Source organism: Mytilinidion resinicola, assembly GCF_010093595.1.
Source record: "Mytilinidion resinicola strain CBS 304.34 unplaced genomic scaffold BDZ99scaffold_35, whole genome shotgun sequence".
Lineage (NCBI taxonomy): Eukaryota > Fungi > Ascomycota > Dothideomycetes > Mytilinidiales > Mytilinidiaceae > Mytilinidion > Mytilinidion resinicola.
In genome coordinates, this window is record NW_022985471.1 from 204,819 (window position 1) to 229,767 (window position 24,949).

The 24,949-nt window shown below is 53.7% G+C and overlaps 11 protein-coding genes across 11 annotated transcripts; 4 read left to right on the top strand and 7 right to left on the bottom strand.

Annotated features, from left to right (window-relative positions):
* Positions 1-911: 911 nt before the first annotated feature.
* BDZ99DRAFT_552287 (uncharacterized protein) lies at positions 912-1,829 on the bottom strand. The gene has a single exon (XM_033727051.1). The coding sequence runs from the start codon at positions 1,650-1,652 to the stop codon at positions 1,026-1,028; it is 627 nt and encodes a 208-aa protein (XP_033568931.1). The 5' UTR covers positions 1,653-1,829; the 3' UTR covers positions 912-1,025.
* BDZ99DRAFT_211935 (uncharacterized protein) lies at positions 1,830-2,270 on the top strand. Its single transcript, XM_033713352.1, has one exon. It carries the CDS (start codon positions 2,007-2,009, stop codon positions 2,229-2,231), a length of 225 nt encoding a protein of 74 aa, XP_033568932.1. The 5' UTR covers positions 1,830-2,006; the 3' UTR covers positions 2,232-2,270.
* Positions 2,015-4,304, bottom strand: BDZ99DRAFT_211942 (allantoinase). Its single transcript, XM_033713353.1, has 3 exons — positions 3,500-4,304; positions 2,552-3,397; positions 2,015-2,492 (listed from the first exon to the last, which is right to left on the bottom strand). Exons 1-3 carry the CDS (start codon positions 4,040-4,042, stop codon positions 2,310-2,312), a joined length of 1,572 nt encoding a protein of 523 aa, XP_033568933.1. The 5' UTR covers positions 4,043-4,304; the 3' UTR covers positions 2,015-2,309.
* A 1,420-nt stretch (positions 4,305-5,724) lies between these two features.
* On the bottom strand, positions 5,725-7,124 carry BDZ99DRAFT_402406 (DUF1917-domain-containing protein; the record flags this gene model as incomplete). Its single annotated transcript, XM_033716282.1, has 3 exons — positions 5,725-6,165; positions 6,270-6,871; positions 7,061-7,124. 3 exons carry the CDS (start codon positions 7,122-7,124, stop codon positions 5,725-5,727), a joined length of 1,107 nt encoding a protein of 368 aa, XP_033568934.1.
* Positions 7,125-7,336: 212 nt separating this feature from the next.
* On the top strand, positions 7,337-9,370 carry BDZ99DRAFT_469256 (prim-pol domain-containing protein). Its single transcript, XM_033721453.1, has 3 exons — positions 7,337-7,637; positions 7,688-7,885; positions 7,939-9,370. Exons 1-3 carry the CDS (start codon positions 7,372-7,374, stop codon positions 9,011-9,013), a joined length of 1,539 nt encoding a protein of 512 aa, XP_033568935.1. The 5' UTR covers positions 7,337-7,371; the 3' UTR covers positions 9,014-9,370.
* Positions 9,261-10,815, bottom strand: BDZ99DRAFT_211973 (uncharacterized protein). The gene has a single exon (XM_033713354.1). The coding sequence runs from the start codon at positions 10,659-10,661 to the stop codon at positions 9,507-9,509; it is 1,155 nt and encodes a 384-aa protein (XP_033568936.1). The 5' UTR covers positions 10,662-10,815; the 3' UTR covers positions 9,261-9,506.
* A 1,661-nt stretch (positions 10,816-12,476) lies between these two features.
* On the bottom strand, positions 12,477-15,285 carry BDZ99DRAFT_552302 (uncharacterized protein; the record flags this gene model as incomplete). Its single annotated transcript, XM_033727052.1, has 3 exons — positions 12,477-14,702; positions 14,902-14,968; positions 15,172-15,285. The coding sequence occupies 3 exons, from the start codon at positions 15,283-15,285 to the stop codon at positions 12,685-12,687; spliced, it is 2,199 nt and encodes a 732-aa protein (XP_033568937.1). The 3' UTR covers positions 12,477-12,684.
* A 933-nt stretch (positions 15,286-16,218) lies between these two features.
* On the bottom strand, positions 16,219-18,002 carry BDZ99DRAFT_492340 (MFS general substrate transporter; the record flags this gene model as incomplete). The annotated part of the gene is made up of 3 exons (XM_033723156.1): positions 16,219-16,819; positions 16,871-17,474; positions 17,528-18,002. The coding sequence occupies 3 exons, from the start codon at positions 18,000-18,002 to the stop codon at positions 16,219-16,221; spliced, it is 1,680 nt and encodes a 559-aa protein (XP_033568938.1).
* A 2,192-nt stretch (positions 18,003-20,194) lies between these two features.
* Positions 20,195-21,008, top strand: BDZ99DRAFT_212032 (uncharacterized protein). The gene has a single exon (XM_033713355.1). The coding sequence runs from the start codon at positions 20,264-20,266 to the stop codon at positions 20,693-20,695; it is 432 nt and encodes a 143-aa protein (XP_033568939.1). The 5' UTR covers positions 20,195-20,263; the 3' UTR covers positions 20,696-21,008.
* Positions 21,009-21,321: 313 nt separating this feature from the next.
* Positions 21,322-23,266, top strand: BDZ99DRAFT_492341 (RNA-binding domain-containing protein; the record flags this gene model as incomplete). Its single annotated transcript, XM_033723157.1, has 8 exons — positions 21,322-21,697; positions 21,748-21,800; positions 21,954-22,037; positions 22,095-22,232; positions 22,291-22,342; positions 22,426-22,877; positions 22,927-23,080; positions 23,130-23,266. 8 exons carry the CDS (start codon positions 21,322-21,324, stop codon positions 23,264-23,266), a joined length of 1,446 nt encoding a protein of 481 aa, XP_033568940.1.
* A 214-nt stretch (positions 23,267-23,480) lies between these two features.
* BDZ99DRAFT_469261 (mitochondrial carrier) lies at positions 23,481-24,897 on the bottom strand. The gene is made up of 4 exons (XM_033721454.1): positions 24,523-24,897; positions 24,148-24,469; positions 23,970-24,100; positions 23,481-23,919 (listed from the first exon to the last, which is right to left on the bottom strand). Exons 1-4 carry the CDS (start codon positions 24,698-24,700, stop codon positions 23,642-23,644), a joined length of 909 nt encoding a protein of 302 aa, XP_033568941.1. The 5' UTR covers positions 24,701-24,897; the 3' UTR covers positions 23,481-23,641.
* Positions 24,898-24,949: the final 52 nt, after the last annotated feature.

A 24,949-nucleotide genomic window follows, 5' to 3' on the forward strand; every position in this document is an offset into this window, starting at 1 on the left:
TAAAGAGGATGGTAGGTGAATTGGAAGTTAGTGGGAGGATAAGACCACCGCTTGTACAGGAATCCTTTGGGTGGGGTGGTTTCAAGAGCCCAGCGCAACGACGATTGCTGGCCTGTTTCGTCGGCAATTGAGGTGGATTCAGCGGCGTAATAGACCCTATAGCGTGAATTAGTTAGTGAGTGCAGAAAAAGGCGTAGAAGTCGCGGAGAAGCGGTGCTTTTCAAGCTCCTCAGCCCCTCGTGCTGATCCTGTAGTAAGGCAGTGCTTAAAATAAGGCCATGACGCAGGTCGCACAGCTGGGCAGGGGACCTCCCAGATGCGGAACGAGACAAGCTTCGCGGCGATATGGATTGCGACGATATGGATTGCGACGATATGGATTGCGACGATAATTGGAGGGGTTGCACACCTATCTCCTGCGGCTGAGGAGACGGTCAGCGTCGTCTCCCAGGCGTCGGTTAGCTGGTGGTCGAGCTGACGCCGTGGTGTTGCTTATCGACGCGGTGTGGCGGATGCTACAGCCTCAAATCCTTGCGATGTGCTGGAGACGGACGGGTACAGGCGGTGGGAGGACGCAGAATCTGGTACGAGACACGGTGGAGTCAATTGAGGCGCCGGGGCCGGGAAAGCAGCGTTTATATACAAACCGCGGGCAAAGAATGCGCGACGCCGGTTCTAAATTTGCCAAAAAATGACGCCCCTCCAACGGCTTCCCTCGGGCCAAGCTAGCCAGGGCCACGCTCTGGGGAAATCTTCACGATGCTCTCCCGCCCGCCTATTCCAGCGACACACACGCCCCGAGCTGCCGTCTTGCGCCCACCGCCGCGCGCAATCGTGCTGCATCGTCTCCCCAACAGCCGACACCCCGGCGCCGTGCTGCGCCAGGAGCAGCCCAGCATGCGTCCGCGACGATGCAGGCCAAACCACACACAGGCACTCCGACCGCCCCGCCTCCAACCAAGCGGGCCTGCAGATCGGCGGCGGTTCCTGAACGCCAGAACGCGCGTGGCACCCATCCCGTGGCCTCACCCTACGTAACAGCAACCGTGCCACCCCCCCGACTGACTGCGCAGAACCTTGCCCCAGCGCCCATCTTCACGATGCCCGCCATCAGTCAGCGTTGCACCGCCGCCAGGCCTCGCGCCCACAACTGCGTCCAGCACGAGACCGCCCGGCGCGAAGGCGTCAGACCCCCAGCGGGCATCGTGAGTATTGGCGGCGCGCCGGAGTGGACCGACACGCTGCCGTACCACGCGGAGCCCCGGCCTAGAAATCTCACGATGGTTCCCATTAGGTACGCAGCCGACGTGGCCACGCCGCACTGGGCGCAGAGCGTTATGGCACGTGTGCGAGCGTTGGTGAGCGAGGGCTTCTAGATGGCCGCCTATGACTCTAAGATTGCATGTCACGATAGTCGGCCGGAGTTGCGTGCGGGGAAGCATTACTTGATGGAAACGGCCGTCAGGTGCGGTGAGGATGTTTTCTTCGACGGTGTGTGGCATTGGCAAACTCGTCCTGTTATGATGCGATCGAGACGGTGAGAGAAGAGAGAAGCAGAGGAGAAAGTCTGACTGTTGTTTGTTGCTACATCTGTTGCTACATCTGTTGCTACATCTGTTACGCTTGTGAGGTTTCTCTATAAATACTAACATAAATGGGTTGATGCTGGGTTTGCTAGGGCTTCTAGACGTTTCTAGTAGGCTAAAACGATACTCTGTTCCTGGGAGGATATAAGAATCAGTGCTACTTTGTAGGTGATTTCATTATAGGGCCAAACAGTTTGCTTACATTGTACTTATTCTCGAAAAGCGCCGACGTCCAGTCTTGATGCTCCCTTAGTAGAACTTTTATTCCCCAAGCCTCATCCTCGGTGGAGGCTTGTTCACTCGACCTGCGTTGTTAGTAACAGACCGAGGACAGCAAACGCGCATCAAACGGTGCAAGCATGACAGGGAAATATTGAATCCGTTCCTGGCTCATTGGCCGTAAAAAGGTCTGTGTAGGTGATGTTCCGAGATGCTCGACATAGGTCCCAATCTCTTCATATCCTAATCTTAATCCATCTCTACTTTTCTTCTCAGCTCCTCTACCATCTTAATCCTTCCACGCTCTCTCTATGCCCCATCAAAATAGCGCTGCCGCCTATGCCAATGCCAAACAAAACAATAAGGTCCGTTCCTCATACCGGTCGTTCATCGTATCTCATGCTCCATTGCCAATCAAAATGCTAATCACACCCACCATGCTCTTGTCACGCTCAGATAGGATGGCGGCTAAAGCGCTTCCTCGAACGGGAGTCGGTTCAGGATTTACGCCTTGCTTTTCCTTGGCTCGAGCAATAATTTGCCAGCCGGTCCACTCTTTTCCGAGAAGCCCTCCTCTCTTGAGAAGATCTTCTGACCCCGGAGCCAAGTCTCCTTGACAACACCCTTGAGCGTCTTGTTCTCATACGGCGAGCACTTATTACGGAAAAGCATCGTGCTTGGTTCAACCTGCACGTGATTAGTATTCGAGAATCCCAGTCGTGATAGACGTTCATGTCCAAACTTACCACAAAGCTCGCTTCGTCATCGAAAACAACGATATCGCCATCAAATCCAACCCCCAGATCACCCTTTGTGCGTTCTAGTCCCACTTGCTTCGCGGTATTGCGGCAGCACCACCTCACAACCTCCTCCACCCCGAACTTGCCGCCGCGCTTAGAGCCTTCGGTCCAGAGAATCGGCAGACCAAGTCCCACGGAGCTGATCCCACCCCATGCAGCGAAAAAGTCACCATCATCACCCTCTTGCACCACTGTCGCGCCCGCACCACAGCCAGTTTTCCTGCTCGCGAACTCCTCGGGTAGGAGCTTTAGGTTCGGCGTGCACGGCGAGTGGTCGCTCACAACCGTTTTGATGACACCCTCGCCGCTCTCTTCATCCATCAGCTCGGCCCATAGACCGTCCTGGTTAGATTGACTGCGAATGGGTGGGCAGCACTTATGACGCGTGTCACCGGTGCGGACCGCTTCGGCAGCGAGGGAGAGGTAGTGGAAGCATGTTTCTGCGGTCACGTTGATGCCGTTCTTGCGGGCTTCACGAAGGAGTGGAATGGCTTCGATGGCGGAGAGGTGGACGATGTGTAGCGGGAGCTTGGGGGCCAAATGTGCAAGGGTCAGGATTTCGGCGATGGCGTATGTCTCAAATGATGGCGGGCGTGAGTCAAGGAAGGTGGAGTAGTGGTCTAGGGGACCTGAGGGCGCGAGAGGTGGGTGGGAGTGCTGAACATCGTCGCCGATGGAGGCGGTGATTGGTGGGATCATTTCGGCGTGGAACATGAGGGTTGTTGGGGCGTCTTTTAGCTCCTTCATAGCAAGAGCGATATCTATGGTGGAGACGGCCGGGAATTCTTCGACCTATTAAGTCACATGGTTAGTAACGACATCTTAGTATCAAATGAGGAGATCAACAATACTGAACGAGCATGCTTGGAATGTGAGGGGAAAAGCAATACATACCCCACTATCGATCAGGAACCCCTTGAAGCCCCTAACGCCCTCCTTGACCAATGCCTTCAGCTCCCCACTATTACCCGGTACAACACCGCCATAGAATCCAACGTCCACCCAGCACTTGCCCTTTGCTGCTTCAATCTTCTCTTTTAGCCCCTGCACTGTTGTCGTCGGCGGGATAGCATTTAGCGGCATATCGACCACCGTCGTCACACCTCCAAACGCCGCAGCCCGCGTACCCGTCCAGAACCCCTCCCATTCAGTACGCCCAGGCTCGTTGAGATGCACGTGAGCATCGACAAGGCCCGGCAGTAAAATGCAGGGCGAGTAGTCTGTGTATGGGGTGCCTTCGGGGAAGTCGGACGCGGGGAGGACGGAGTGGAAGATAGCGGTGATTTTTCCAGTTGTAGTCGAGATGATAATGGTAGCTTCGGTCAAACGGCCTGATACCACAGCTCTCGAAGAAGCGAGAACGGTGATGGATGGAGAATGGTGAGAATGAGGCTGCGTGTGGGCGGTGGGAGGGGGTGTTGTTGCGTGTGGAGCCATAAGGACGGTGGTATGGTGGTAATGGGATCGAGTACGTGTGGATTTAACGAGAAATTGTACAAGAAGAGGAGGTGCAGAAGTGCTTTTGCGTGTAGGTGGAAGTGCTGTGGGTATTTGAGATGCGGATATCGTCGGTGGATTCCGCGTAGAGTAGAGATAAGCAGAGCTGGGGCAGAGATAAGAAACGCGAGATGCGTATAGATGCTCAACAGGAAGGTAAGAACGCGTATATGAGGTTTAATTTCTTCTTTGTGACCAAAGGACAAAGACTCTTGATATAGAAACGCACTGAAAACGCGCGGGACAAAATCCGGGGTGCAGACGCCCTTATCAACCCTCCAGCAGATAGACCATAGTCGGATCGACGTCTGCCCCCGGGGGTACATCCGGCGCGGTACCTGTCGGCTGGGCTAAGTCGGGCGGAAAAGCGCATCTCAACATTCCTGGTGTTACTCGATAGAAACTGGTGGTCGGCACTAGAGCGATTAGGTGAGGTTATCTGGGTGACGTTGATGAGTGGCTAGATGCGCGTGTTCTGGCTGACGGCGCAAGGGGAGGGCGTCCACCGTGGTGGAGTCGAAGATAAGGTGCCACAGGGCTGGCGCGCCCTACACGAAAGCGATGTAGCGTCGCTCCCTGCATCCAACCATTGTCCAACCTGCTCAACCACATCTCCACGTCCACGGCACACATCATCAATGTTCTGCCGCAATAAACGCACACCCCACGACGAGAGGCTTTCAAGGCTGCATTGCCTCGATTGCCCGAACGTAGAGGTCGACATCCTGCCTCGCTTCCAGCACACCCATATCGAGTTGGGCTTTTGTCGGTGTGAATTTCGGTCCAGCCTAGTATAGTATGCCGCCGCCTAGCCAGTGCGCTGGTATTACTCGATGAGAATAGATTCTATCGAGTAAAATAACCTCAAATGTCTTCCAGCGTCGCAAATGTCATCCGACGCACTAACTCGATGTTGAATCACGTATTTTCCATCGGACCGGACCGGATTCTCCTTTTCTATCCGAGGTTGGTATTAATCTGCTGTTCAATTTATTTTTCGATACTGTCAGTCCAGGTTCCTACAACTTCATTGAGGCATGTCTGACAGTGACGAAGAGTGAAAAAGCACAACATGCCAGAACGCGAATTTTTGAGAAAATATCCTCATACTGTCAGTGTCAATTGATCTTTCACCATCTGACGACATTGCCTTAGCCTCAGGCTATCTCCGGAGCTGTTACGTCGTCACAGAGGGCTAGAGACACGTACGAGTTGGTGCCCCTGTTGTGATCGAGTAATAGTTTGTCTGCACCCTTCCATCGTCTCCATGACCTCCAATGATGCCGTACGGGGAAGCGCATCGTCTTCTCCAGACTTAGAGCTAAACCATGCAGCACGCTGGCGAAACCGGGCTCTTGTGAAAGACAGCTAGGAGTTCGCCTGATGTTGCAAAGTATCATGGCATACCGGAATCGTCTCCAAGGTTATCGTCACTTGGTCGAATTCGGACGAGTTTTGCGTGTCTTGTGGTAGAAAGTTAAATTGTTCTTGCGGCCACGTGCGTCAATCTACATGAAGAAATTAGAAAACCCGTCAACCTAAAGATCAATGCTGTTGGGTATAATGCGTAAATAAAGCCGAAATACGCCACGCGTCTGAATAGCATCGCTATACGTTATAGCTCAGCTACGTTGAGATTTGTTGAGAGTCGATTGCTTCATCCTGGAAAATGGCGTAGATATGATCCTGGAAGCTGCAGAGAGCCGCTGTCCAGAGAGCCGCTCTCCGACCAACATGGTCTTGCTCGAATAGAGACTGTTCCTGAGGCCGTATTTGTTGTTGCCCGTAATGTCCAGATGAGTGTAAGCGTCACACTTGTAAAAGATTCCCATGGGCATGTCGGCATCTACCAATCCCATCCTCACGAGCTCGTCGAGCACTCGGCGAACGTCTTCCGTGTCTGTGAAGTCATAGGTGTAGATGCAGATCAAACGAGTGTCCGACCTGGCGCTGCCATCGTCGGTTGCTACCTTTGCTCCAATACCCAGCCGATTTTGAGTGACTGCTTCTGCGAGGGCCTTCCACATTCTGGGGAGATCTTTGACTGTTGGAAAGAACATCCACTATCGCTGAGTGTTAGTAGAAAGTACCAGAAGCAAGTCTTCAGAAGCGAACATTGGTGACAGTGTCGTCTGAGATGGGCCAATGAGTTATCCGAGTATCTTACCTTTCCACTCAAGACACCATACTTGATCGCGAGATCTTTGATCTGACCCGGTAAACGGTCACGGTCTGCGTGTAGTCTCTTCGTGATGGTTTCCTTCGCCTTGCCAGGATTTTCAGCTTCCAGTTGCTTTCGCTTTTCAAGATAGCGTTGAAGCAGCTCCACGCCGGCGTCTTTGAAATCGCGGATGTACTCGCTTCCGTGCCGTCTCTCGGGGTAGGGATTCATAACCCAGATCCACGGTCCAACGGTGTCGATTCTTGTCGTAGCTGGGGGTAATCGGACGACGAAGTCATCAATACTTTCGCCTAGTTGCCATGCTTCAGGCATACCCTGCATGCGATTATGCAGCACAATGGTAGTCTCTGGAACTTTATTGGGAGCTCCCAGAGCGACTGTGTTGCTCAAGTCGTTACTGCTATCGCCCAATTGCTTTGGTGCTGGCACGACTTCCGAGCTCTCTTGCATCACGATTGGGATGTCGAGAAGTCTCTTGCGAGCTTTTAAGGCGATAGTGTTGAGAAGGCGTCCGTGGTTTTCCCAGTAGTGCATACATTCTGACTGCTTGCTGAGGTCCTCGAGACGACGCTGTCCCTCCTCGTCGCCTAATAACTGGTGTTAGCAGGGTGGTGCAAACTCCAGGAAATGCCGAGAGGTACTGGAGCGTTCTGACTGGCACTGATACTGAACACAGATTTGAGTTGAAACAAAAGAAAGGGCAAGGAAATGACAGAAAGAAAATGCATACATAGATAGAAAATAGAGCAGACGATAGATTTGACAGTGGCACCTACCGTAGAAGCTTGATTCGTCGGATACCCAGCCACTCCCAGAAACCATCTCATCCTCTCCCAACATCTTGATGGTGTAGGACGATGGCACAGGTCATGCCTCAGCTCTTGAATAATGCAAAGGTCAGTTGTTTGCTGCTTGGCGATGACGCTGGTTGAGGTGCTGTGTAGAGCTACATGATACGGAGGACGAAGCGACCAAGTGCGCTAATTTATACGGCGGACCGGACGCGTGGAGTCGCGTCTTCTCCAACGCGCCCGAAATTCATCCCCGCGGCATCCCTCAAACAGCACAGCATATGAATCCAGCGACAATGCCTCACTCCGTCTCTCCAGAAGCTTCGCCTGTCGACGACACTCAACTCCCGCAAACCTCTGCCCAACCCCTAGAGAGCGTCGTGAAAGAGGAACCTACCTCGCCGACCGAAGATGTCCCCATGTCGGATGCCCCCAGCCCTTCAGAGGCGGCAAAGACCAAGGTCAATCTCGAAGACTTGTTCGACGATGAGGATTCAGACGAGGAGTTTTCCTCGAGTGTACCTCAAGTGAAAGCGGAGAAGACGCCTGAGCAAGAACCAATGTAAGAAAGTTCAGACGCTAACTCTGAGGGATGAAGCTGATCAATTGCAGTAAAATAAAGGCCAGCTCAGGCTTCGCAGACCCAGACGCTATGCGAGCTTTCTACCAGCGTCTCTTCCCTTTCAGATACCTATTCCAATGGCTGAACCATTCGCCATCTCCTACCAACGACTTCATGCACCGCGAGTTCGCGTTTACTCTACAGAACGACGCGTACCTCCGATACCAGTCCTTCCCGACCTCAGACCTGTAAGAAATTCACCGAGGGATCAGAAGAGGGTAGTATAACTGACAAACCTTAGCCTCCGCAAACAAGCCGTCCAAATGATCTCCTCCCGGTTCGAAATCGGCCCCGTCTACAGCACTAACCCACGAGAGCGCAAATCTCTCCGAAAAGCCTCTGCCTTCCGCCCCGTCGCAAAAGAACTCGTCTTCGATATCGATATGACAGATTACGACGACATCCGGACGTGTTGCACAGGTGCCAACATCTGCCTTAGCTGCTGGACCTTCATCACGATGGCTATCAAAGTAGTCGATGTTGCTTTACGCGAAGACTTCGGCTTCAAGCACATTCTATGGGTCTACTCTGGTCGACGAGGAGCCCACGCCTGGGTATGCGACAAACGAGCACGCGAGATGGACGACCAGAGGCGGCGAGCGGTAGCTTCGTACCTCGAGCTGGTCAAGGGCGGCGCGCAAGGTGGAAAGAAAGTAAACCCGAAACGACCTCTCCACCCACATCTCGACCGCTCCCTCGATATCCTCCGCTCGCATTTCCAGACCTCCATTTTGCTCGAGCAAGACCCCTGGGCTGGTGAGCGCTCTACCCACCTCTTAGATCTACTTCCAGACCCAACCCTCCGCGCGGCACTCTCCAAGAAGTGGGATTCGGCGCCCTCGCGGCCCAGCTCATCTAAATGGGCAGACATAGACGCGTTGGCAAGTTCCGGCGCATTGTCGTCACTCAATCCGACGACGTTGAAGGAGGCAAAGCAAGACATCGTGCTAGAATACACATACCCGCGTCTCGATGCCGAGGTGTCAAAGAAGCTGAACCATTTGCTTAAATCGCCGTTTTGCGTACATCCCGGGACCGGGCGGGTCTGTGTGCCGATTGACACGCGGAAGGTGGAAGAATTTGATCCACTAGGTGTACCGACAGTCACGCAGCTTTTGGGCGAGATTGATGAGTGGGATCGGGAGAATGGCGGTGAGGAAGGGGGGGATGGTAGCCAAAAGAAGGTGCCGGATTGGGAGAAGACGAGTATGAAGCCGTACGTTGAGTTCTTTAGGTTATTCGTAGCAGGATTGTTGAAGGAGGAGAGGGGTGGTGTGAAGAGGGAGAGGGAAGAAGGGGATCCAATGGAGTTCTAGGGCTACAATGGTATGATAATGGCAACGATTGGCTGGAGTTTTGGATTCTTCGGGGCCACCTTGACTTCTTTGGGTATATCAACGTACTGTGTCAATGCTTCATAATCCATGCGCTCGTTGTGTCCATCTATATACGCGTATCTGGCACTGTCTGAAGTGGCTTAGCAAGTCGACTGATTGCTCAAAACAATTGCTTTTAATGCTTTGAAACTGTTTCGAAGCACTTCACACTGCGCCAGCCAAGTGTTTACACATCTATGAGCGGGATATGTGGATTGTTGTTGAAGAAGTTGAAAATCAAATTGTTACAGAATAGTTATACAATCACCCACAAACTAAAATGGAATCTGCCGGACACTCCAAGCCTGAATCCAAGCCCGGAGCCCCCCAGGCCAGTGATGCTGGATGAACAAGCCAAAATCAAAATACACTCCGCCCCAAGCAGCCCAAATCAGTACCGTGATCCTAACCCGCTGCCAACTCACACCCAATATCAATCCACGCCAGTAGAAACCACATCTTCCATCTCCCGTTCCGGCTCCACCCCATACTCAATCTCATCGCTCGCAGCAGCATCATCTCCACTCACCTTTGCCGAATCTCCCACATCCTCACCCTCATCGCTTTCCTCGCCCTCACCTCTTGCCTCAATGAGGTGTACTCGCTTCAACACATCACTAAACTTCACATTCTTCGTCTTCTCATGGCCCTCACTCCTCTCTTCGCGCCCGTACCAGAACGCCTCAACCCACTGCTCAATATCCTCCATCTGATACCCCTTCAACTCGTGGTTGCGGAAGAGCACCGCCTGGCCCTCCCATCCGCATAACAACTCGCTCGTCTCCGCCAGATGGGCAAACAGCGCGTTGAACTGCGCCGTGCGCTTCTTGTCGTTCTTGACAGTGTCGGGGAGGGTCGGCTTGGTGATCCTCCTGAGGTGCTGCCCAAGGTAGAGTTGTCTGGCGGCGGGATGCGCGAGGATGGCGTCAGTGGTGAGATCCACGTGGGGGATGAGGGTAGCGAGGATGTAGATGCTGTGGGAGGGGTAGCCGAGGGGGAGGGTTGGGATTATGAAGATCGGGGGAGGCGGTGGTAGAGCTTGGGTGGTTCGTGGAGCTTGGGTTGTTCGTGGAGCTGCAACGGTTGACTTCGGACGACTGGGAACGTCGCAGGTGGTAGTTTTGGCGTTGGCGGGTGGGGAGGCGTGTTTCCGAGTAGATCGGGTAGCGCGGACTGGACGGGTAGACTTTGGATCGGGGGCAGGCGGACCTATAATATGAATAGTAGTGCTTGACGAAGCTGGCTGATTGCTGGGTCCAGCATCGGATTCTGAGACAGCGTCGCTCTCGCCTGAGGGTGTTAGTACGTGTCCAGATCGTGCTATACTAGTTGGCTCGATAGCGCCTGCCTCCTCCAAGCGTTTTCTCTTGTTCTTACCCTCCGTGATCTTCCTGTTTGGTATCAAAGCCAGATGTCCGACAAAGTTTCCCTCGAACCGGTCCCGACCTCGCTCTTCAACTATAGCCATGGCCTTCTCCACCCATTTCAATTTGTCCTGGGGTAGCAGTCGAAGGTACTCAAGTACCCGTGCCTTGGTCTTGTATACGAAGCAGGTTGTGAGCAGAGTTAGACGTTCGAAGTCATCCATACCCTCGGTCGCACGAACGTAGAGCTCGCAATAGAACTGCTGTACGGTGACCCTATCAGTCTGATTGCGCCTACTCGCGTACTGGATGTTCAGGAGACGGAGAAGACGCTCTGCTTCGCCGAATATGAGCTCAAAGGGTGCGTGATCCTGGATGGCATATTTCATTGCGGGCAAGCCCGGGCTAGGGCTCAGGGAAGCTTCATCATCTCGTAACAGATCCTCAGATGGTCCATCTAAGTCGTTGGGGCTGGAGGCTTCCGTGTTCTTCGGCGAGGCAATCGGTGGTTGGACGTGGTGTTCGGAGAAGGAGGCATCGACGTTTGAATACCATCCTGTGGTCTTCTCGACAGATCGCACCACATCATCTGGGCCGTGGGTTGGCGTTATGGGGCTCGGTGTTGGAGCATGCAATGTCCTCTCAACATCACTGGTATCAACCACTATTTCCTCCTGTGTGAGACCGTCACCAACAGGGAGGGACAGAGGCGGCGCGTCGTTGGCGTCAGAAGCAGTGGCACCTGTGGAGACACGGTTGTCAACCTGCTCTTCGGTTGGCTCCTCTTCGGTCGGCTCGTCGATTCGCTTATCGGTTTGTGGATCGTTGCTGGCCGTAGCAGGACGCCCGTTGGTCGCGTTCGCGTTAGGAATCAGTGAAACAGGTGTACTAACGCAGCGAGAGCGAAGTTGTCTGGAGGTTGGTTCGGCCGTCGCGTTGTTCTTCCGTGCTTTCTTCGTCGGGGGAGAGCGGCTGTCTGCCTGAGGGCCCGCGCCAGACGTCGCCGGGCTGGACTGCTTCGGAAAATCACCATTATGTCGACGCTTTGCAGGTATCTCGACGGCAACAGCTTGAAGGCGGCTGACCTTCTGCGCGCTGGAGCGGAGGGTTGGCGCCATGCTGGTTGTAGTGATGGAAGTGGTGCTGGGCGTTGGCGAAGCGTTGGTGAGGGCGACAAGAAATAGACGAGCTGCCAAATATTTGTAGTAAGACGCTCTGATTCTGCGGGGGCGGATACCGCTCTGATTGTCTGCCTGTACCAAGGGTCACGTCGTGGTTGAGTGGCGAAGCTGTTGTTATTGGTTGTCGCCGGGGGGTTAAACCAAGGAGATGAGTGTGAAAGGAAGAGCACTGTGGACGAGTACCATACTATCTGCCAGACGACATAATATAGACCCGTCTAGGACGAAACATATGTGTAGGGAATGACAAAGATTGCAAAAGGTCAAGCTTTGCACAAACCGTGGTTCCGCAGCCGAACAACCCGAATCTTACATTGACCCATCGTTAGTGACGGCGAAAGAAAATAAAGAAGCCTTGATACATTCACTTTGATGCTGGAATCCCATTATAAATTTGAAAGGCCGAATCACATGCTTGCCTAGTCTAACTCATCCCATCTTTGGTCATTCTCGGCGTGCCGTTCAGGTGACCTCAATATTTATATGCCAAGGCGTAGATGCCTATCGATTGCGACAAACTTACCCATCTTCGAAGCCAATAGTGCGATATCAGGGTATTGGCACTAATCTAGCGCCGCTTGAAGAGTCTCAAGATAAGTTTGAGTAATGGGAATGAGATGAAAGCCATTCATTTCAGCAAGGCGGTCTTTTGCCGGGTCACCTCTGGTATGAATTATAGGTGGACACAGACGGAATGCGTGGCCCGTCGCTCCGGGTTATAGGAATACATAGAAGCACCGCAAGTAGTGGTAGAAAGGGGTAAGCAGGCTCTTGCTACAGCGTTCTAGCTTGTCTACCGTAGGCGTCCCCAGAAGGAGTTATCAATTTTTACATTGCACAACCTTCCTCCACCTAGTCAGTGACACTGTATTAGGCTATATCCACTCAAGAATAGATATTCGAGCACTTACAGGCATCATTCGTTGTCCAACCCATTCTACGCTTTCCTCTATTTGAAGCCCTCCCTAATTGAATGAACCACCCCGAGCGACCACATCGGGAATCATCCCGCAATTTAAGGCGTCTTTGGCGCTATTAAATTTCTCTAACCATTGCTCTTGCAAATTCAAGGTGTCTTCTTAGCACCCCAGATAATTGAATCCATCAACGCATACGGCGACGCCTCCATATCCAACCCAATAATAGGAGACTGCGTCATGAATGAAGTGTCGTCGAAGTTCAAGGCGCCATTCAAATCCTCGAGCGTGTAGTTTGTGGTCGACGGAGAAGACTGCGATGTGGTTGATCTTGGGGCCCTCGGGCTTTGTTGAATCGTAATGAGTCTCTGGAGCGCGGCAACCGAACGAGTAATCGGCGCCGAAAGTTCTGCTGGATCCACGCTGGACGAAAGCTCCCCTAAAACCGACACCAGATTCATCAACAGCGTTTTTGCGCGCTCGTTGCGCGACGATTCGCCGATAATACCGAGTAGGAGTGCTGAGCTGAGTGATCGATGGACGGATGCCCATGATCGAGTTGCGAATGGAGTCATGTTTTGCAGACCTAGGAAGGCTTCCACGGTGTTTGCTAGACTGTCAATGCACGTCTTACGCAATGTCTTCGATAGGTCAAAGGCTGCAGTGCTGGGACTGATGGCAGGGCGACAAAGCTCTGAGGTGATGTATGAGACATGGAGATAGAGTGCCCAGTGTTCCAGCTGATCCCTCATTGACCGACACCTCCGCGAATCTTTCAAATAGTCTGCAGCGTCGAACATGATATCCTGGAGTTGGTTACGGTGTTCTGTAATGCGCATCAAAGCGTCGTTGGAATTTTGAGGTTGCTGCCGCTCCCGAACAATATCCAGACCCACTTTACATAACCGATACATGCACTCTACATATGTTCTGGTGCCCGGGGTTGATGTCTGGCTAAGAGGGACCGTGTGATCGATTGTGGTTGTGGATGAAGCCCTGTCGTAGGAAATGGATAGAAGGCTGTCTTGCCACAGGAGAGCCCACCAGACTTTACTCCGAACAGCCTTAACTTGAGGCGCAACTGATGGAGGACAGACTCGGTGTAGCCCAAGAGTCTGTGACAGACGAACTGTAAGTCCCATCAGTGACCAAGCCACGCCAGCATTCATGTTGTTCGAAATGACGTTTCCCAGAATCAGCATTGTTTGGATGTTCTCCAATGTCGCGTGGGATAGGAAATTAGTGAATCGAAGACACTCAAAACTGCAGCAGACGTAGACCTGTGAGGTCAATTCCCGTTCCTTTCGAGGGAGACCCGAACATTGACATCCAGATGCCAGAATTGCAAAGAGAAGCCCAATCCATTGTAGGCTTTTCCCGTAAATCGTTTCTTCTGTAACGCCCGTGGGTCCATCACTGCTCGACTGTGCGCTGGCGCGATTGATGAGAAATAGCAATATATCTGACTCAAACTGCTCGATATCTGCAACTGCTGGGTAAACAATGTGGGCGGTCTCTCGATAGCAACGGAAGAAGCTTAAGCATTCCGAGTCAGTCGGTAGCGCATTAGCGAGCTCGTTTGCTCGTGCTAAGGATCCATGTGGCAGTCCCCAGAGATCCACGAATGGATATGTGGCACTCTCGTTATCCAGTCCAAATACGGGCAGAATGCTCTTCTTTCCTAAAAGGTCTTGCACCCCAGGCCATTGAGTCTCCCCACGACCAAGCGCCATGACCAATGCCGGGACAGAGCTGGGGCCTATGTGAATAGTCTGTCCTGTGAGGTCGTTTTGGGTGTGTATGCCTTGGGTCCGCACGTGTCGTTGCTCGTTATCCAGCGGAGCGTTTGCGGCTAGTGGTGTGTTCGTCATTGTCCCTGGGGAGTATCCATTTGATGCGCCGTTCAATGGGATCTCGGATACGTTGTTTATGGAGTTTTTCAGGTCTGACAGAGATTTCTCCGCACTCTGCAGCTTCGCGCATATGCGATCCCAGTCCTCGCGCGGAAGAGTTACAGTCCCTCCGTGGATGTGTACCATGCCGTTTGAAAAGTCGTTATTATTGTGTCCCACGCCCACGCCTGCGCCTACGCCCATACTTATACGCTTCGCAGGGGGATGTATCTCGGCCGGGGGGTGGTAGGTACATAGTTCTGCGTGTTCTCGATCTATTGCGAAAGTTAGCTAGGTTGAGGTGTGTTCACTTTTGGCACGGCCTGAAGCATCTGAACGTGTCTTCGAAGACAGAGAAAACGTGCAGCTGTGTCATGCTGATATCTCGCTGGGCCAATCCAGAGGGTGCCGTCACCAACGTTCGTTTCTACATGAGGTCCAGATCCAAGTGTAGGACATCCACTGACAGCTTACCTATGCAGGTCTTACAAGGCACGTTTTGGTCGCATTTGACTTTGCGTTGCCGGCAAGGATAGCACGCCTATACTCTGCTTGTTAGCTTATGCGCCTTCAATTGAAAGATTGCGCGATTTTCGCAAATCGTCGCGTCCAAGGAAGCAGTGGACTCCATTGAGCGGCAACCATTGGTTTCTTCTTCTCTTGAATGCTTGGCCCTATACGTTCTAGGTGACAGCTTCACATGAAGCTCGACAAGCTTGTACAAAGAGCTGAGGCAGTACGCACCTTGTACTCTCTCGCCTTGCGCTTCCGGCGCAAGATCTCGTCCACATCGGCACGCGGCGGCGTATCTTGGGGGAAAGAGATGCTGGCAGGAGGACTATTGTTATCCATGTCCATCGCGCTTCGAAGGCTTAGGTTCGTCTTTGGCGTCGGTGTTGTTCAGAGATGCCCCTCGGTCTTTCGCGGATGGACAACTAAAATGCGGGTCCACGGGACGTCACGAATGGGGATAAGCCTGCATAAAGGGAGTGCTGAGTAAGCTCGCTGTGGATAACTAACTAGTTAGTTAACAGTTAACTATAAATTCTCTTATTTCTTCTATCTCTATGCCTACGTCATTGCGCTTCAAGTTGATCTTGAAATACCCTTTTGCCACTGCTGGATCTCTCTCAACCCGCACCCATAAATTGGCAGCAGATGAAAGCTCATCGTGTTGAGTCGTTGGACAGCTACTTTGTAGCTTAGCTAGAATACCTCAAGACGGAGGAATATGGTTATATACAAAGGTTTGAACTACTTGGCTTCGTATCTCCATCAATCAACCAGTCGACGACAGATCAAGTTGCGATTTTTCCTGCCCCTGTTTCTATGAGGCAGCCGGCTCTTTTATGTGCGAAGATCATCTTAATCAAAATCCCAGATTGCAGCTCCTGGAAGCTTCCCGTGTTGATAAATCAGACCGTGAAAGCGCTCTCAGGACTATCGTCAGACGTCGCTAGATTTATTCAATAGCTTGAAGAGCTCACTAGCGAATTATACATGGACAACTATGAGAACTCGTGGGATAGTATGGTTACCAGTTTATTTGTTTGTAGAAACTGTCTAAATTAGAGTAACGTTATAACGTGGAGACTGTACTGATTCCTTCCCACCGATGCACCCAAAACCCAGACACCTCTATACCCAAATGCAAAGCGCTATGTATGTACAGTCTCCGAACCATTACTCGAATCTAGGATATCGTGAAGAAAACGCCTAGAATGAAGAAAATATGCGTAGTAGAAAGGTATGCTATGCTTTAAAGCCTCGAAGACGAAGCTCGCTGGTCGCCTAAACGATGTCCTTCTCAAGACCCATATTCTCCTCATCTGGGCTATATGCAAACTTCGAATACTTCCGAATCGCCGCGCCCTTGAAGTAGAACACATATGGGATAGCGCAACACGCCAGTGCAATGAAGCCGAGCAGCGAACTAGCCCACTGGTATCCGAGTCGGTTGTACATCTGGTTGGTGAAGAGCACGACGCTGGCGCCCCAGAACGACCGGATACACGTCTTCGCGGCCAGTGCAGACGCAGCTTGGTGTTGGTATGAGTCGACGAGGTAGTTGTTGGCGGAGTTGTAGAGGAAAATAAACCCAAATCCGACAGGGAAGCCACCGAAAGCGGGGCCAGCCCAGGAGAGTCGGGGGTATGAGGACCAGGCGAAGATGAAGAGGCCGATTGGGATGCACCAACAGGAGATCATCATTGGGATGAGGCGGACCTCTGCTGGGGGTTTGCCGTTGTGCTTTTTACAGAGAGTGAGGTAGTGCTTGTTAACGAAGGGCGCACATGCGGCACTGCAGAGGACACCGACGGCGAGCGGGATAAACATCAGGCCGGTCTTGCTAGCTGAGTAGCCTTTGCCTTTCTGGTATACGATTGGGAAACTGTTGATATTGTTAGAAGAGTGTGCCTTGACTTTTGGGTAGGATACTTACGCGATGAAAAACATGTAGAGCAGACCGTAAAGAACGGACATGTACACAGATACAAAGAACACGATGTACTCTTGGAAGAGCAGCTGGAACGGACGGACTAAGAAGAGACGTAGTCTTTGACTGAGTGGTCGCATGTCGAGATCTTCTTCTGTGACATGCTTGCTATCCCCAGTGGAGGCTCGTAGTTTTGCTGCGCGACGAGATAGAAGCTTTGGTGTGTAGGTTTCGGGGACGGTGAAGGTGATCATGGCCCAGACGAAGCCTGATAGAATCAACTGGAGCCAGTATAGCCACCTCCATCCCAGCCCATCGGAAACGAAACCCCCAACGAGTGGTCCTACGGCGGGTCCGATGAATGGTGCGGCGCTGAATGCGGCCATGGGAACACCTCGCTCTTCAGTAGTCCAAAGATCGGCCAAAGTACCACCCACGAGGGTCATTGGGGCTGAGAAAGCGATACCCGCAAGGGCACGAGTCACAATCAAAGTTTGTATGTTTTTGGCGACGCATCCAGGAATCGTGAAGATGACAGCCACGAGCAAAGTGGTTGCGTAAATGGGCCTTCGGCCGACGATCTCACTGAGAGGGGCAAATGCCATAGGGCCTAGAGGTTCATGTTAGTCACAGTTTCTATGAAAGGAACGATGGGCGACGTACCGACACCAAACCCTATAACAAATACCGTGATAGTCAAGAGTGCTACTTCCTCGCTGACGTTGAATTCCCTAGCCACTCCTTCTAGATCTGCTGTGATTACAGCGGAGTTGAAAGCCACCACGAAGCAAGTTATTGCCACTACCATGGTGCAGTACCATTTGTACGCTTTGGAAAAGTTCTTGGGATTTTCGGGGTCGTTTATCTTCCATGTGACGAGCTCATATCTTTCGATAACTCCTGTAGTATTCGACTTGACCTCCCGTAATATCTGCCCGTCGATTGTTTCTTGGGTATATTCTTCGAGGTTTGCCTCGTTGCTGAGCGTTCGCGAGGGGAGATTGACTAAGTCTTCGTTGAATGGGATTGGTTCTCTGTCTCTGCGACTGACGATTGAACTGTAGCGGGTTACGCGGTCATCTGTTCTCGTCGTTTCGGACGAGGAGTCATCCCGCTCGAGATGATTAAAGGAAGTCATAGTGTTTGAGCGTGTAATCATTGGAGGACGATTGAGACGTGCGAGTGAATATGATGAGAATGAGATTTGAAGCGGCAGCACCGACATATATATATATATATATATGTACTTGACGTACACGGAGAACTTTAAAGAGCGCGGCGTATAAGATTCAGATACCCTGAAGTTCTAGAGCATGCTTTTCCTATCGCGGCCAAAACTTCATACTCTCGTGATTCCGCGATGAGCATTTTCCGAGTCTCATCCGACGCTAGCCGAAATAAGGTTAGACTCAAAACTGTATTCGGTTAGACTGAACTCTCTCAGATTCTGTGGTTTTCGCTTAGCTCGATGGATGCTAGTTTTGCTTTTAGGCGACCCAACGAAATCGCGTCTGAGCTAGCTTGAGACTGGATTTGCGCAATTCTCTCGGAGTTCAGTTTGTTGGTCCACTGTAATTCAGGATAAGACGGATGGCGGACGGCGAATATCTTCAACACGGATCGACTTCGGAGCTGTGGTCGTCTTTTGTCGAATATGGAAGCGGGAGAGAAGCCATTCGAAGCTGACTCACACATCCGTCGCAACCGTCCACGGCCGAAAGATGAAGTCAGTGGCGTGCCCAGATATGAAATCTCGATTGTAAGGGTAGACTTCGGGGGGTCCGGTTGCTACATAGTGAACTGAAAATGCTCAACATACCTACCTTCCTAAGTCCATCCAAGGCTTCAGATAGCGCGATCTAAGGTAGCTCGGCGACGTTGCAGATTGTTCAAAACATTTGCTATACGTCTTGTACATATCTTTTGAGGCATATCGATGGGCTCCAAACAATCGCAAAGAAACATACCCTTCTATCGAGCACATGTTATCGACTTTCAAGCTCACGAAGTCGAATGAGAATGAAGTTTTCTGCAGAAACGATGGCTCCATCGATGAATAATCATAATTCCTGGACCAATGCGAAAGCAGAGAAGAAGAAATTCCCAATTCGAGAGAAATTAACCAACATGGACCCCCACGCGATATCGAAGAGAGTGTGAGTGAAGTGCGGAGGGTAAGCAGATTGGTCCCTAGTGTCTCGCGAAAGGAACATGAGGAACCCAGTGCGTCGGGTGTTCAGGAAAGCTTGTCTCTGCCCTACCGTCGGAGCAACCTGAAACCCCCATGGCAGAGATTGCGCTGACATAAGACAATCGTGATTGCCCGTCTGCAGCTCGTCTTGCGAGCTTCGCTGCTTGGTGCGGGTTGGGGGCGGATATCCTACCTCTTGTGCCAGAGAGGCCACTATCATGGTGGCTGCACCTCAGCTGTGCATGATGTCTGGCACGGCGCTTCCCCAGACATGTGATGGATGCAGTGAGCAACTGATTGCCTCACCGATCACCTTGAAGACCCACACGGATGCATAGAATACGGCAGCGAAGTCGGCCGAAAAGAGACACGTTGAAGTGAGGATGGAGTGGAATGCGTCAGAGAAGCTGTCGCCGGCCAGATTGGACTGCTCGCGCATGAGGTGCCGTCGTCCCCGTTCCGCCGTGACAAACGGATAGCCACGGTCCTGGCCCACATCAGATTCTGCACAGGCGGCACGATCTCGAGTCTGCCCGGCCTGAAAAGCGGGCTGCGTGTGCGACGCCTGCCAAGCACTGCAACCCCGTTGCCTTCTTTTAGCACCAGTTGGGATGCGAGGGGATCCGGCTGGGCAATCGGCCGCCCTCCTCTTCGTAGGCTGGCATCAGATACTAGCGCACGTCACACGGCGGCGACGAGGTGTGCGGCCCAACAAGACCAGCACGACGCCCGCTGACGGCCGGCGATGCTCTGCAGCAGGAAGGCTGAGGGCTCGGGAGAAGTTGCAGATGGAGCTGGAGGGGGTGAGGGGCATGCTGGAGGTGCAGGGATCCCGCACGGCCACGGTGTGATGAGAAGACCTGAGGGATTGGACCAGAGTGAATGCTGGGTGGGATCTCGACGCCAATGGGACGTCGGAGCGTTGGAGGCGCTGGCTGCCCACGCAGCCGGGAGGACGACGGCTCTGCCCAGCACGCAAAGCGGCCGGCGTGAAGCAGCTGCAAACTCTGGCAGCTCCTCAGCCGTCCTCGATATGCGCCAAGCGAGCGGTGCGGCGGGCGGGTGCGGGAGGACCTGATGCCTCCGCGGCCCAATATGAGTACCTGCGTGGGTGCTGGCAGCGTGGTGACCGCGGGGCCCGTCCGCTGCGAGATCGCGGTCACCTCGAGGCAGCGTAACGGGAGAGATCGTGACGTTCGGGCAGCGGCATGGCATCTGAGGCCGTGGTGTTTGTGGCGCTGGGAGATAGATTCCGCCCTGCTCTAGAGCCGCCGGGAGGCCCAAGCACGGCTTGCTTCGTCGTCTTCTACGCTTCTCCTCCAAGCTGTCCACGTCCTCGACCTCACCAGTTCCTAGTCGCCATCGCCATCCCCGTCGCCGTGCCGTGGACTCTGCGCTGCACCCGGCCACCGACTAACAGACTGTGCTATCAGGCGCCCTCCCACTCACTCTTGGCCGTGCGTCCAGCACCAGCAGCGGCGCTCCCGTCCGCCGCCGTCCAACGACCCCGTTCACGCGCCCGTCCGGTCGGTATCTCTCCACAGCTGCATCGCCTTCGCGGTGCCAGTGCTGTGTGGCATCCCATTGGCGCTCCGCGGGCAACGGCACCCTCCTCAGCGGCCGTCGCGGCGTCGGTTTAGGCACATCGGGCCAGGACACTGCCTGCGCACAAGGCAAAGAAGGCATCCTCTGCAGAGACAGACCCGCTCAGCCTGTGAGAAGCGTCTGCCGCGCCTGACTGGTTGGAGGCCGATTCCCATCCTCGCAGACCGTCCCCTGTCCCACCTGCCTCCCCCGTTCGCCTGCATAAACGCGACTTCCACTGAGCAGCCCAGAGTCCTTACCTCTTTCGTGCTATAATGGGTGAGTCTCCACCCAGGCATTGCCAGGAACCCTCACGCTCCTCTGCTCTTCCCACTGCATCCTCCGCGGCCTCGTTCCCTCTCCTGACGCTCGCCAGATTCCGCCGACAGCTACCGTCCGCAAGCTGTAAGTGCCTCCCGCCCCTCCTGTGCCTCTGTCTGCTCTCGTCGCTGTGCTGCCCGCCGGGGTGCAGGCCGCTGCGTGGCGTTGCGGTTTCGCTGCGGTTCCAATGGCTGCGGAGGTGTGAGGCCCAAGTTTGGCGCGGCGGCACCTGCCGCCCTAGCGCCGTTTTTGACCTCATCTTCCAAACGCCGACCTCACAGCTCTGTCGCACTCACCACCAACATCGCATCACCACAACCGGACGCCAGCGCCTGCACCGTCGCCGTTGCACGCGCCCATCATGTCCATCGACAACGCTAACGCTCAGGACTTCCAGCGCGAGCGCTCCCGCTCTCCCCGCCGTCGCTCTAGGTCGCCGCGTCGCAGCCGCCGCTCCTACTCTCCACGTAGCCATTCCCGCAGCCGCGAGGACTTCCGCCGCACCGACCGCCGTTCCCGATCGCCAGGTGGAGCTGTCCAGGGTGGTGCCACCTCGTTCACCGGTTCTTACGGCGCGTCTCGAGGAGCGCCGACCCGCAACCCGGAGGAGCGCGTTCAGGCCAAGGAACAGATGATGCAGTCTCTTCGGGAGTCGTCCCAGCAGGATCGCCGCGTCTACGTCGGCAACCTCTCGTACGACGTGAAATGGCATCATCTCAAAGATTTCATGCGACAGGGTCAGTCACCACGCCGCCGTCCCTCCTTTGCTCATGCTAACATCCCACAGCCGGCGAGGTCCTGTTCGCGGACGTGTTACTTCTTCCAAATGGAATGTCAAAGGTGTGGTTTGTCTAAGATGGAACAAAAATTTCTCTTTTTGGTTGGACATTAAATTGACGGTAGGGACTTGTCCGGTGTATATAGGGATGCGGGTACGTTCCTCCTCCCTCCTCACCAGGGTTCATAGCTAACAAACATGGCAGAATCGTCGAGTACGCTACTAGGGAACAAGCCCAACAGGCGGTCAACACGCTCAGCAATCAAAACCTGATGGGCCGACTGGTCTACGTCCGCGAGGTACTAGTGCTCCCCGCCACACATTATTCTGGGCACAAATCCTTAACAAATCTGCAGGACCGTGAGGCCGAACCCCGCTTCACTGCCCCGCCGGCGCGCGGTGGATTCGACGGAGGCATCGGTCGTGGAGGCTTTGGAGGACCCAACTTCGGACCCACCCCGGGTGGTGGTGGCCGACAGATCTACGTCGCCAACGTCTGTTATCCCCCAATATTCGTATACTTCAGCATGGCCTGCTAACGTAATTGTGTAGCTCCCCTACAATGTGGGATGGCAGGATCTCAAGGATCTGTTCAGACAAGCTGGTAGGCACCCCCCCGTACTCTGAGCTTGATGTGGAAGCAGGTGAAGGAGGCTTTCCTCGACAGCACACTGATCCCCAAATTAGCTCATACCGGCTCTGTGATCCGCGCAGATGTTCACGTCGCTCCCGATGGTCGTCCGAAGGGATCCGGCATCGTCGCTTTCGAGACCGCGGATGACGCCCGCACCGCCATTCAACAGTTCAACGGATACGATTGGCAAGGTCGCCAGCTCGAGGTTCGCGAGGACCGGTTCGCCCAAGCTCCCCCTGGAGGAGGATTCGGTGGCCGCGGAGGATTCGGTGGAGGATTCGGAGCTCGTGGAGGATTTGGAGGTGCTCGTGGCGGATTCGGAGGTGCTCGTGGAGGATTCGGCGGCGGTTTCGGCGGTGGTCGCGGTGGCTTCGGTGGTGGCTTCGGTGCACCTGCTCCGGCTGCTGGTGGCTTCGACGCAGGAGGCGCGTCAAATCCCCCGAACGAGTTCACCGACTACGCGACCTCTGGCGGAGAGGAGAGCGAGACCATATATGTCCGCAACGTAAGCGTAATCAACCCTCCCTTCCACGCCAGAAATTGACGGCATCCAGCTTCCCTGGTCGACCTCCAATGAGGACTTGGTCGAGCTGTTCAGTACCATCGGCAAGGTCGGCCGCGCCGAGATCCAGTATGAAGCAAATGGTCGCTCCCGCGGCACAGGTGTGGTCCAGTTCGAGAAGTTGGAGGACGCTGCCACTGCCATTGGTACGTAATGTCCTGTCAGGCTCAGAGATATCAACTAACCTTCATGCAGCCAAGTTCACTGGATATCAGTACGGTGGTCGCCCGCTTGGTCTTTCCCACGTCCGATACACCAACATTTCCAATGGAGGTGAAGCTATGGAGGGAACCGAGGCTACCGGCGGTCTTACCCAGGATCAGATCATGTAGAGTGCTCATTGGCTTGACATTGGTTTGACATTGGGTTCTTTCTCTTTCCTTCTTCTATTCTCGGCTCGGCCAATTGCCATGCATCCTGTCACAGGGCTCATATGGGCAAGGGTTACATACTTCGGTACTCAAATTTTGTGGCTTGCTGGCGGTACCTTCTACCTACTCGAATACAACGGCTTTGTGGGGAAGGTTACCTGGGTTTAAGTCGAGCGGTTTACCCTGTCAATTTCTTTCCTCCACTCAGACACAAAAGTCTTATGTACTGTTAAAATGCAACACCGGTCTTCTGGCTCTTTTGACCAGTCAATGGAGTTGGGTTTAACGGTTTTCATACTATTTGATTTTGATCTATGGTGAATGTGATTTTCCTCGCTAGTCCTTCCGCGTAAGCAGCTGCATCATCCACTCATAGACTGCCCACTGCACGGCATTCACCACAAACGCTCGAAGGCTGCAAATCCCCAACCCGCGGAAGAAGACTGACAGTCCTTCGGTTTGATACGCCCGTCTGGCTATTTGCATCGATCCTAGTCTCTGACTTTCTGCTTTAGATGCCTCTACATCTCTCCCGAGCAACCGTTGCTCCTCTTCTGGGCCTGTCGAAAGGGGAACGCCTGTCACTTGAGTCTGAACTCTTGTCTTCACCACGTCTAGAAGTCCAGTCAGCAAGAATCGACCTCGAGCAAAGTCCATAGCCTACCAAGCGGGAAGATGGAAGCCCAAGTCACGACTCCGGCCAATCCACCACAGAGCATGACCTTCAGTGCCGTCTGACTATCTGAATCCTGAGGAGAGAGCGTCACGCGTTTGGCTTGCTCATACGACCAGAAGCTGGATGGACATTAGTGACCCGCCGGCCACAGGAACGGGAAGCTCACTAGAACCCGTAACCAACAGCGTCCCTCACGCTAGTGATTGCTCCGCCATGGTAGAGCCCTCTAATCCCTTCTTGCTTCCACGTATCTCTTGCAACTGCCCACGAGCTAGTTGAGGTAAGGGAGACCTGAGCTCTGCATTTCACCAACTCGGTCGGCGCCGAGACAACGAAGGTTGCTAGACCGCCAATAGCGCCTGCACCCCATACTTTGTAGAGGTTCAATGGCACGGCAGGGTCATCGCCAAAGAGTTTCAGACTGCGGTTGTAGGTGACGAAGAGAATGGCATTGAGGGCGCCGTAGCCTATGATTGGAGCGGTGGCACCTGGGTCACCTGTAAGTATCCGTCTTGTGGATCGTGGGACCCGTCACACATACCTTTCACAAGGGTGCCGGCATGATCGAAGTTGCTTCTGAAGCTTCGCGCCGGGGTCGAGGCGTCTGGGCTTGGGCTGGATGTTCCGGCTTGCAGGCGCGTCTTTACCAGGTCCAGCGGGTTGCCGATGAGGATGCCGGCAGCGCCGCTCACGTAGCCGGCCCAGAAGTCGGCGGACATGGCCCACCCAAGGATTCTGGGTTGGTGGAGTGTGGTGGTGTAGCGGGGATCATCTGGGGGAGGGGTCCGTTGATGGTGGGGTTTGGGTGGGGATCAGATGGAATGCAATTGGGGTTTGAGAGGACGCCAGATGGGTTCCTGAGACCGGTATGTGTTTCCGTCCCTACTTGTCTTCTTCAACTACGCTTCGGTCCACACTCTCAATCGTTTGAGCCAATCAATGTGCCCGCGTGGTTGTTAATTTTCGAT

What these genes read in the sequence shown, in the direction of transcription:
- BDZ99DRAFT_212032 (XM_033713355.1), top strand. Translation starts at nt 20,264, where the DNA reads ATGGCATCTGAGGCCGTGGTGTTTGTGGCGCTGGGAGATAGATTCCGC.
- BDZ99DRAFT_211935 (XM_033713352.1), top strand. Translation starts at nt 2,007, where the DNA reads ATGTTCCGAGATGCTCGACATAGGTCCCAATCTCTTCATATCCTAATC.
- BDZ99DRAFT_469261 (XM_033721454.1), bottom strand. Translation starts at nt 24,700, where the DNA reads ATGTCCGCCGACTTCTGGGCCGGCTACGTGAGCGGCGCTGCCGGCATC. An exon ending in GCTGTTGGTTACGGGTTCTA is followed by an intron (nt 24,101 to 24,147) that starts GTGAGCTTCCCG and finishes ATGTCCATCCAG; the next exon opens with CTTCTGGTCGTATGAGCAAG. An exon ending in GGCTTCCATCTTCCCGCTTG is followed by an intron (nt 23,920 to 23,969) that starts GTAGGCTATGGA and finishes CTGGACTTCTAG; the next exon opens with ACGTGGTGAAGACAAGAGTT.
- BDZ99DRAFT_211973 (XM_033713354.1), bottom strand. Translation starts at nt 10,661, where the DNA reads ATGGATGACTTCGAACGTCTAACTCTGCTCACAACCTGCTTCGTATAC.
- BDZ99DRAFT_211942 (XM_033713353.1), bottom strand. Translation starts at nt 4,042, where the DNA reads ATGGCTCCACACGCAACAACACCCCCTCCCACCGCCCACACGCAGCCT. An exon ending in GGTTCCTGATCGATAGTGGG is followed by an intron (nt 3,398 to 3,499) that starts GTATGTATTGCT and finishes GTGACTTAATAG; the next exon opens with GTCGAAGAATTCCCGGCCGT. An exon ending in ATGACGAAGCGAGCTTTGTG is followed by an intron (nt 2,493 to 2,551) that starts GTAAGTTTGGAC and finishes AATCACGTGCAG; the next exon opens with GTTGAACCAAGCACGATGCT.
- BDZ99DRAFT_552287 (XM_033727051.1), bottom strand. Translation starts at nt 1,652, where the DNA reads ATGTTAGTATTTATAGAGAAACCTCACAAGCGTAACAGATGTAGCAAC.
- BDZ99DRAFT_469256 (XM_033721453.1), top strand. Translation starts at nt 7,372, where the DNA reads ATGCCTCACTCCGTCTCTCCAGAAGCTTCGCCTGTCGACGACACTCAA. An exon ending in ACGCCTGAGCAAGAACCAAT is followed by an intron (nt 7,638 to 7,687) that starts GTAAGAAAGTTC and finishes GATCAATTGCAG; the next exon opens with TAAAATAAAGGCCAGCTCAG. An exon ending in TCCTTCCCGACCTCAGACCT is followed by an intron (nt 7,886 to 7,938) that starts GTAAGAAATTCA and finishes GACAAACCTTAG; the next exon opens with CCTCCGCAAACAAGCCGTCC.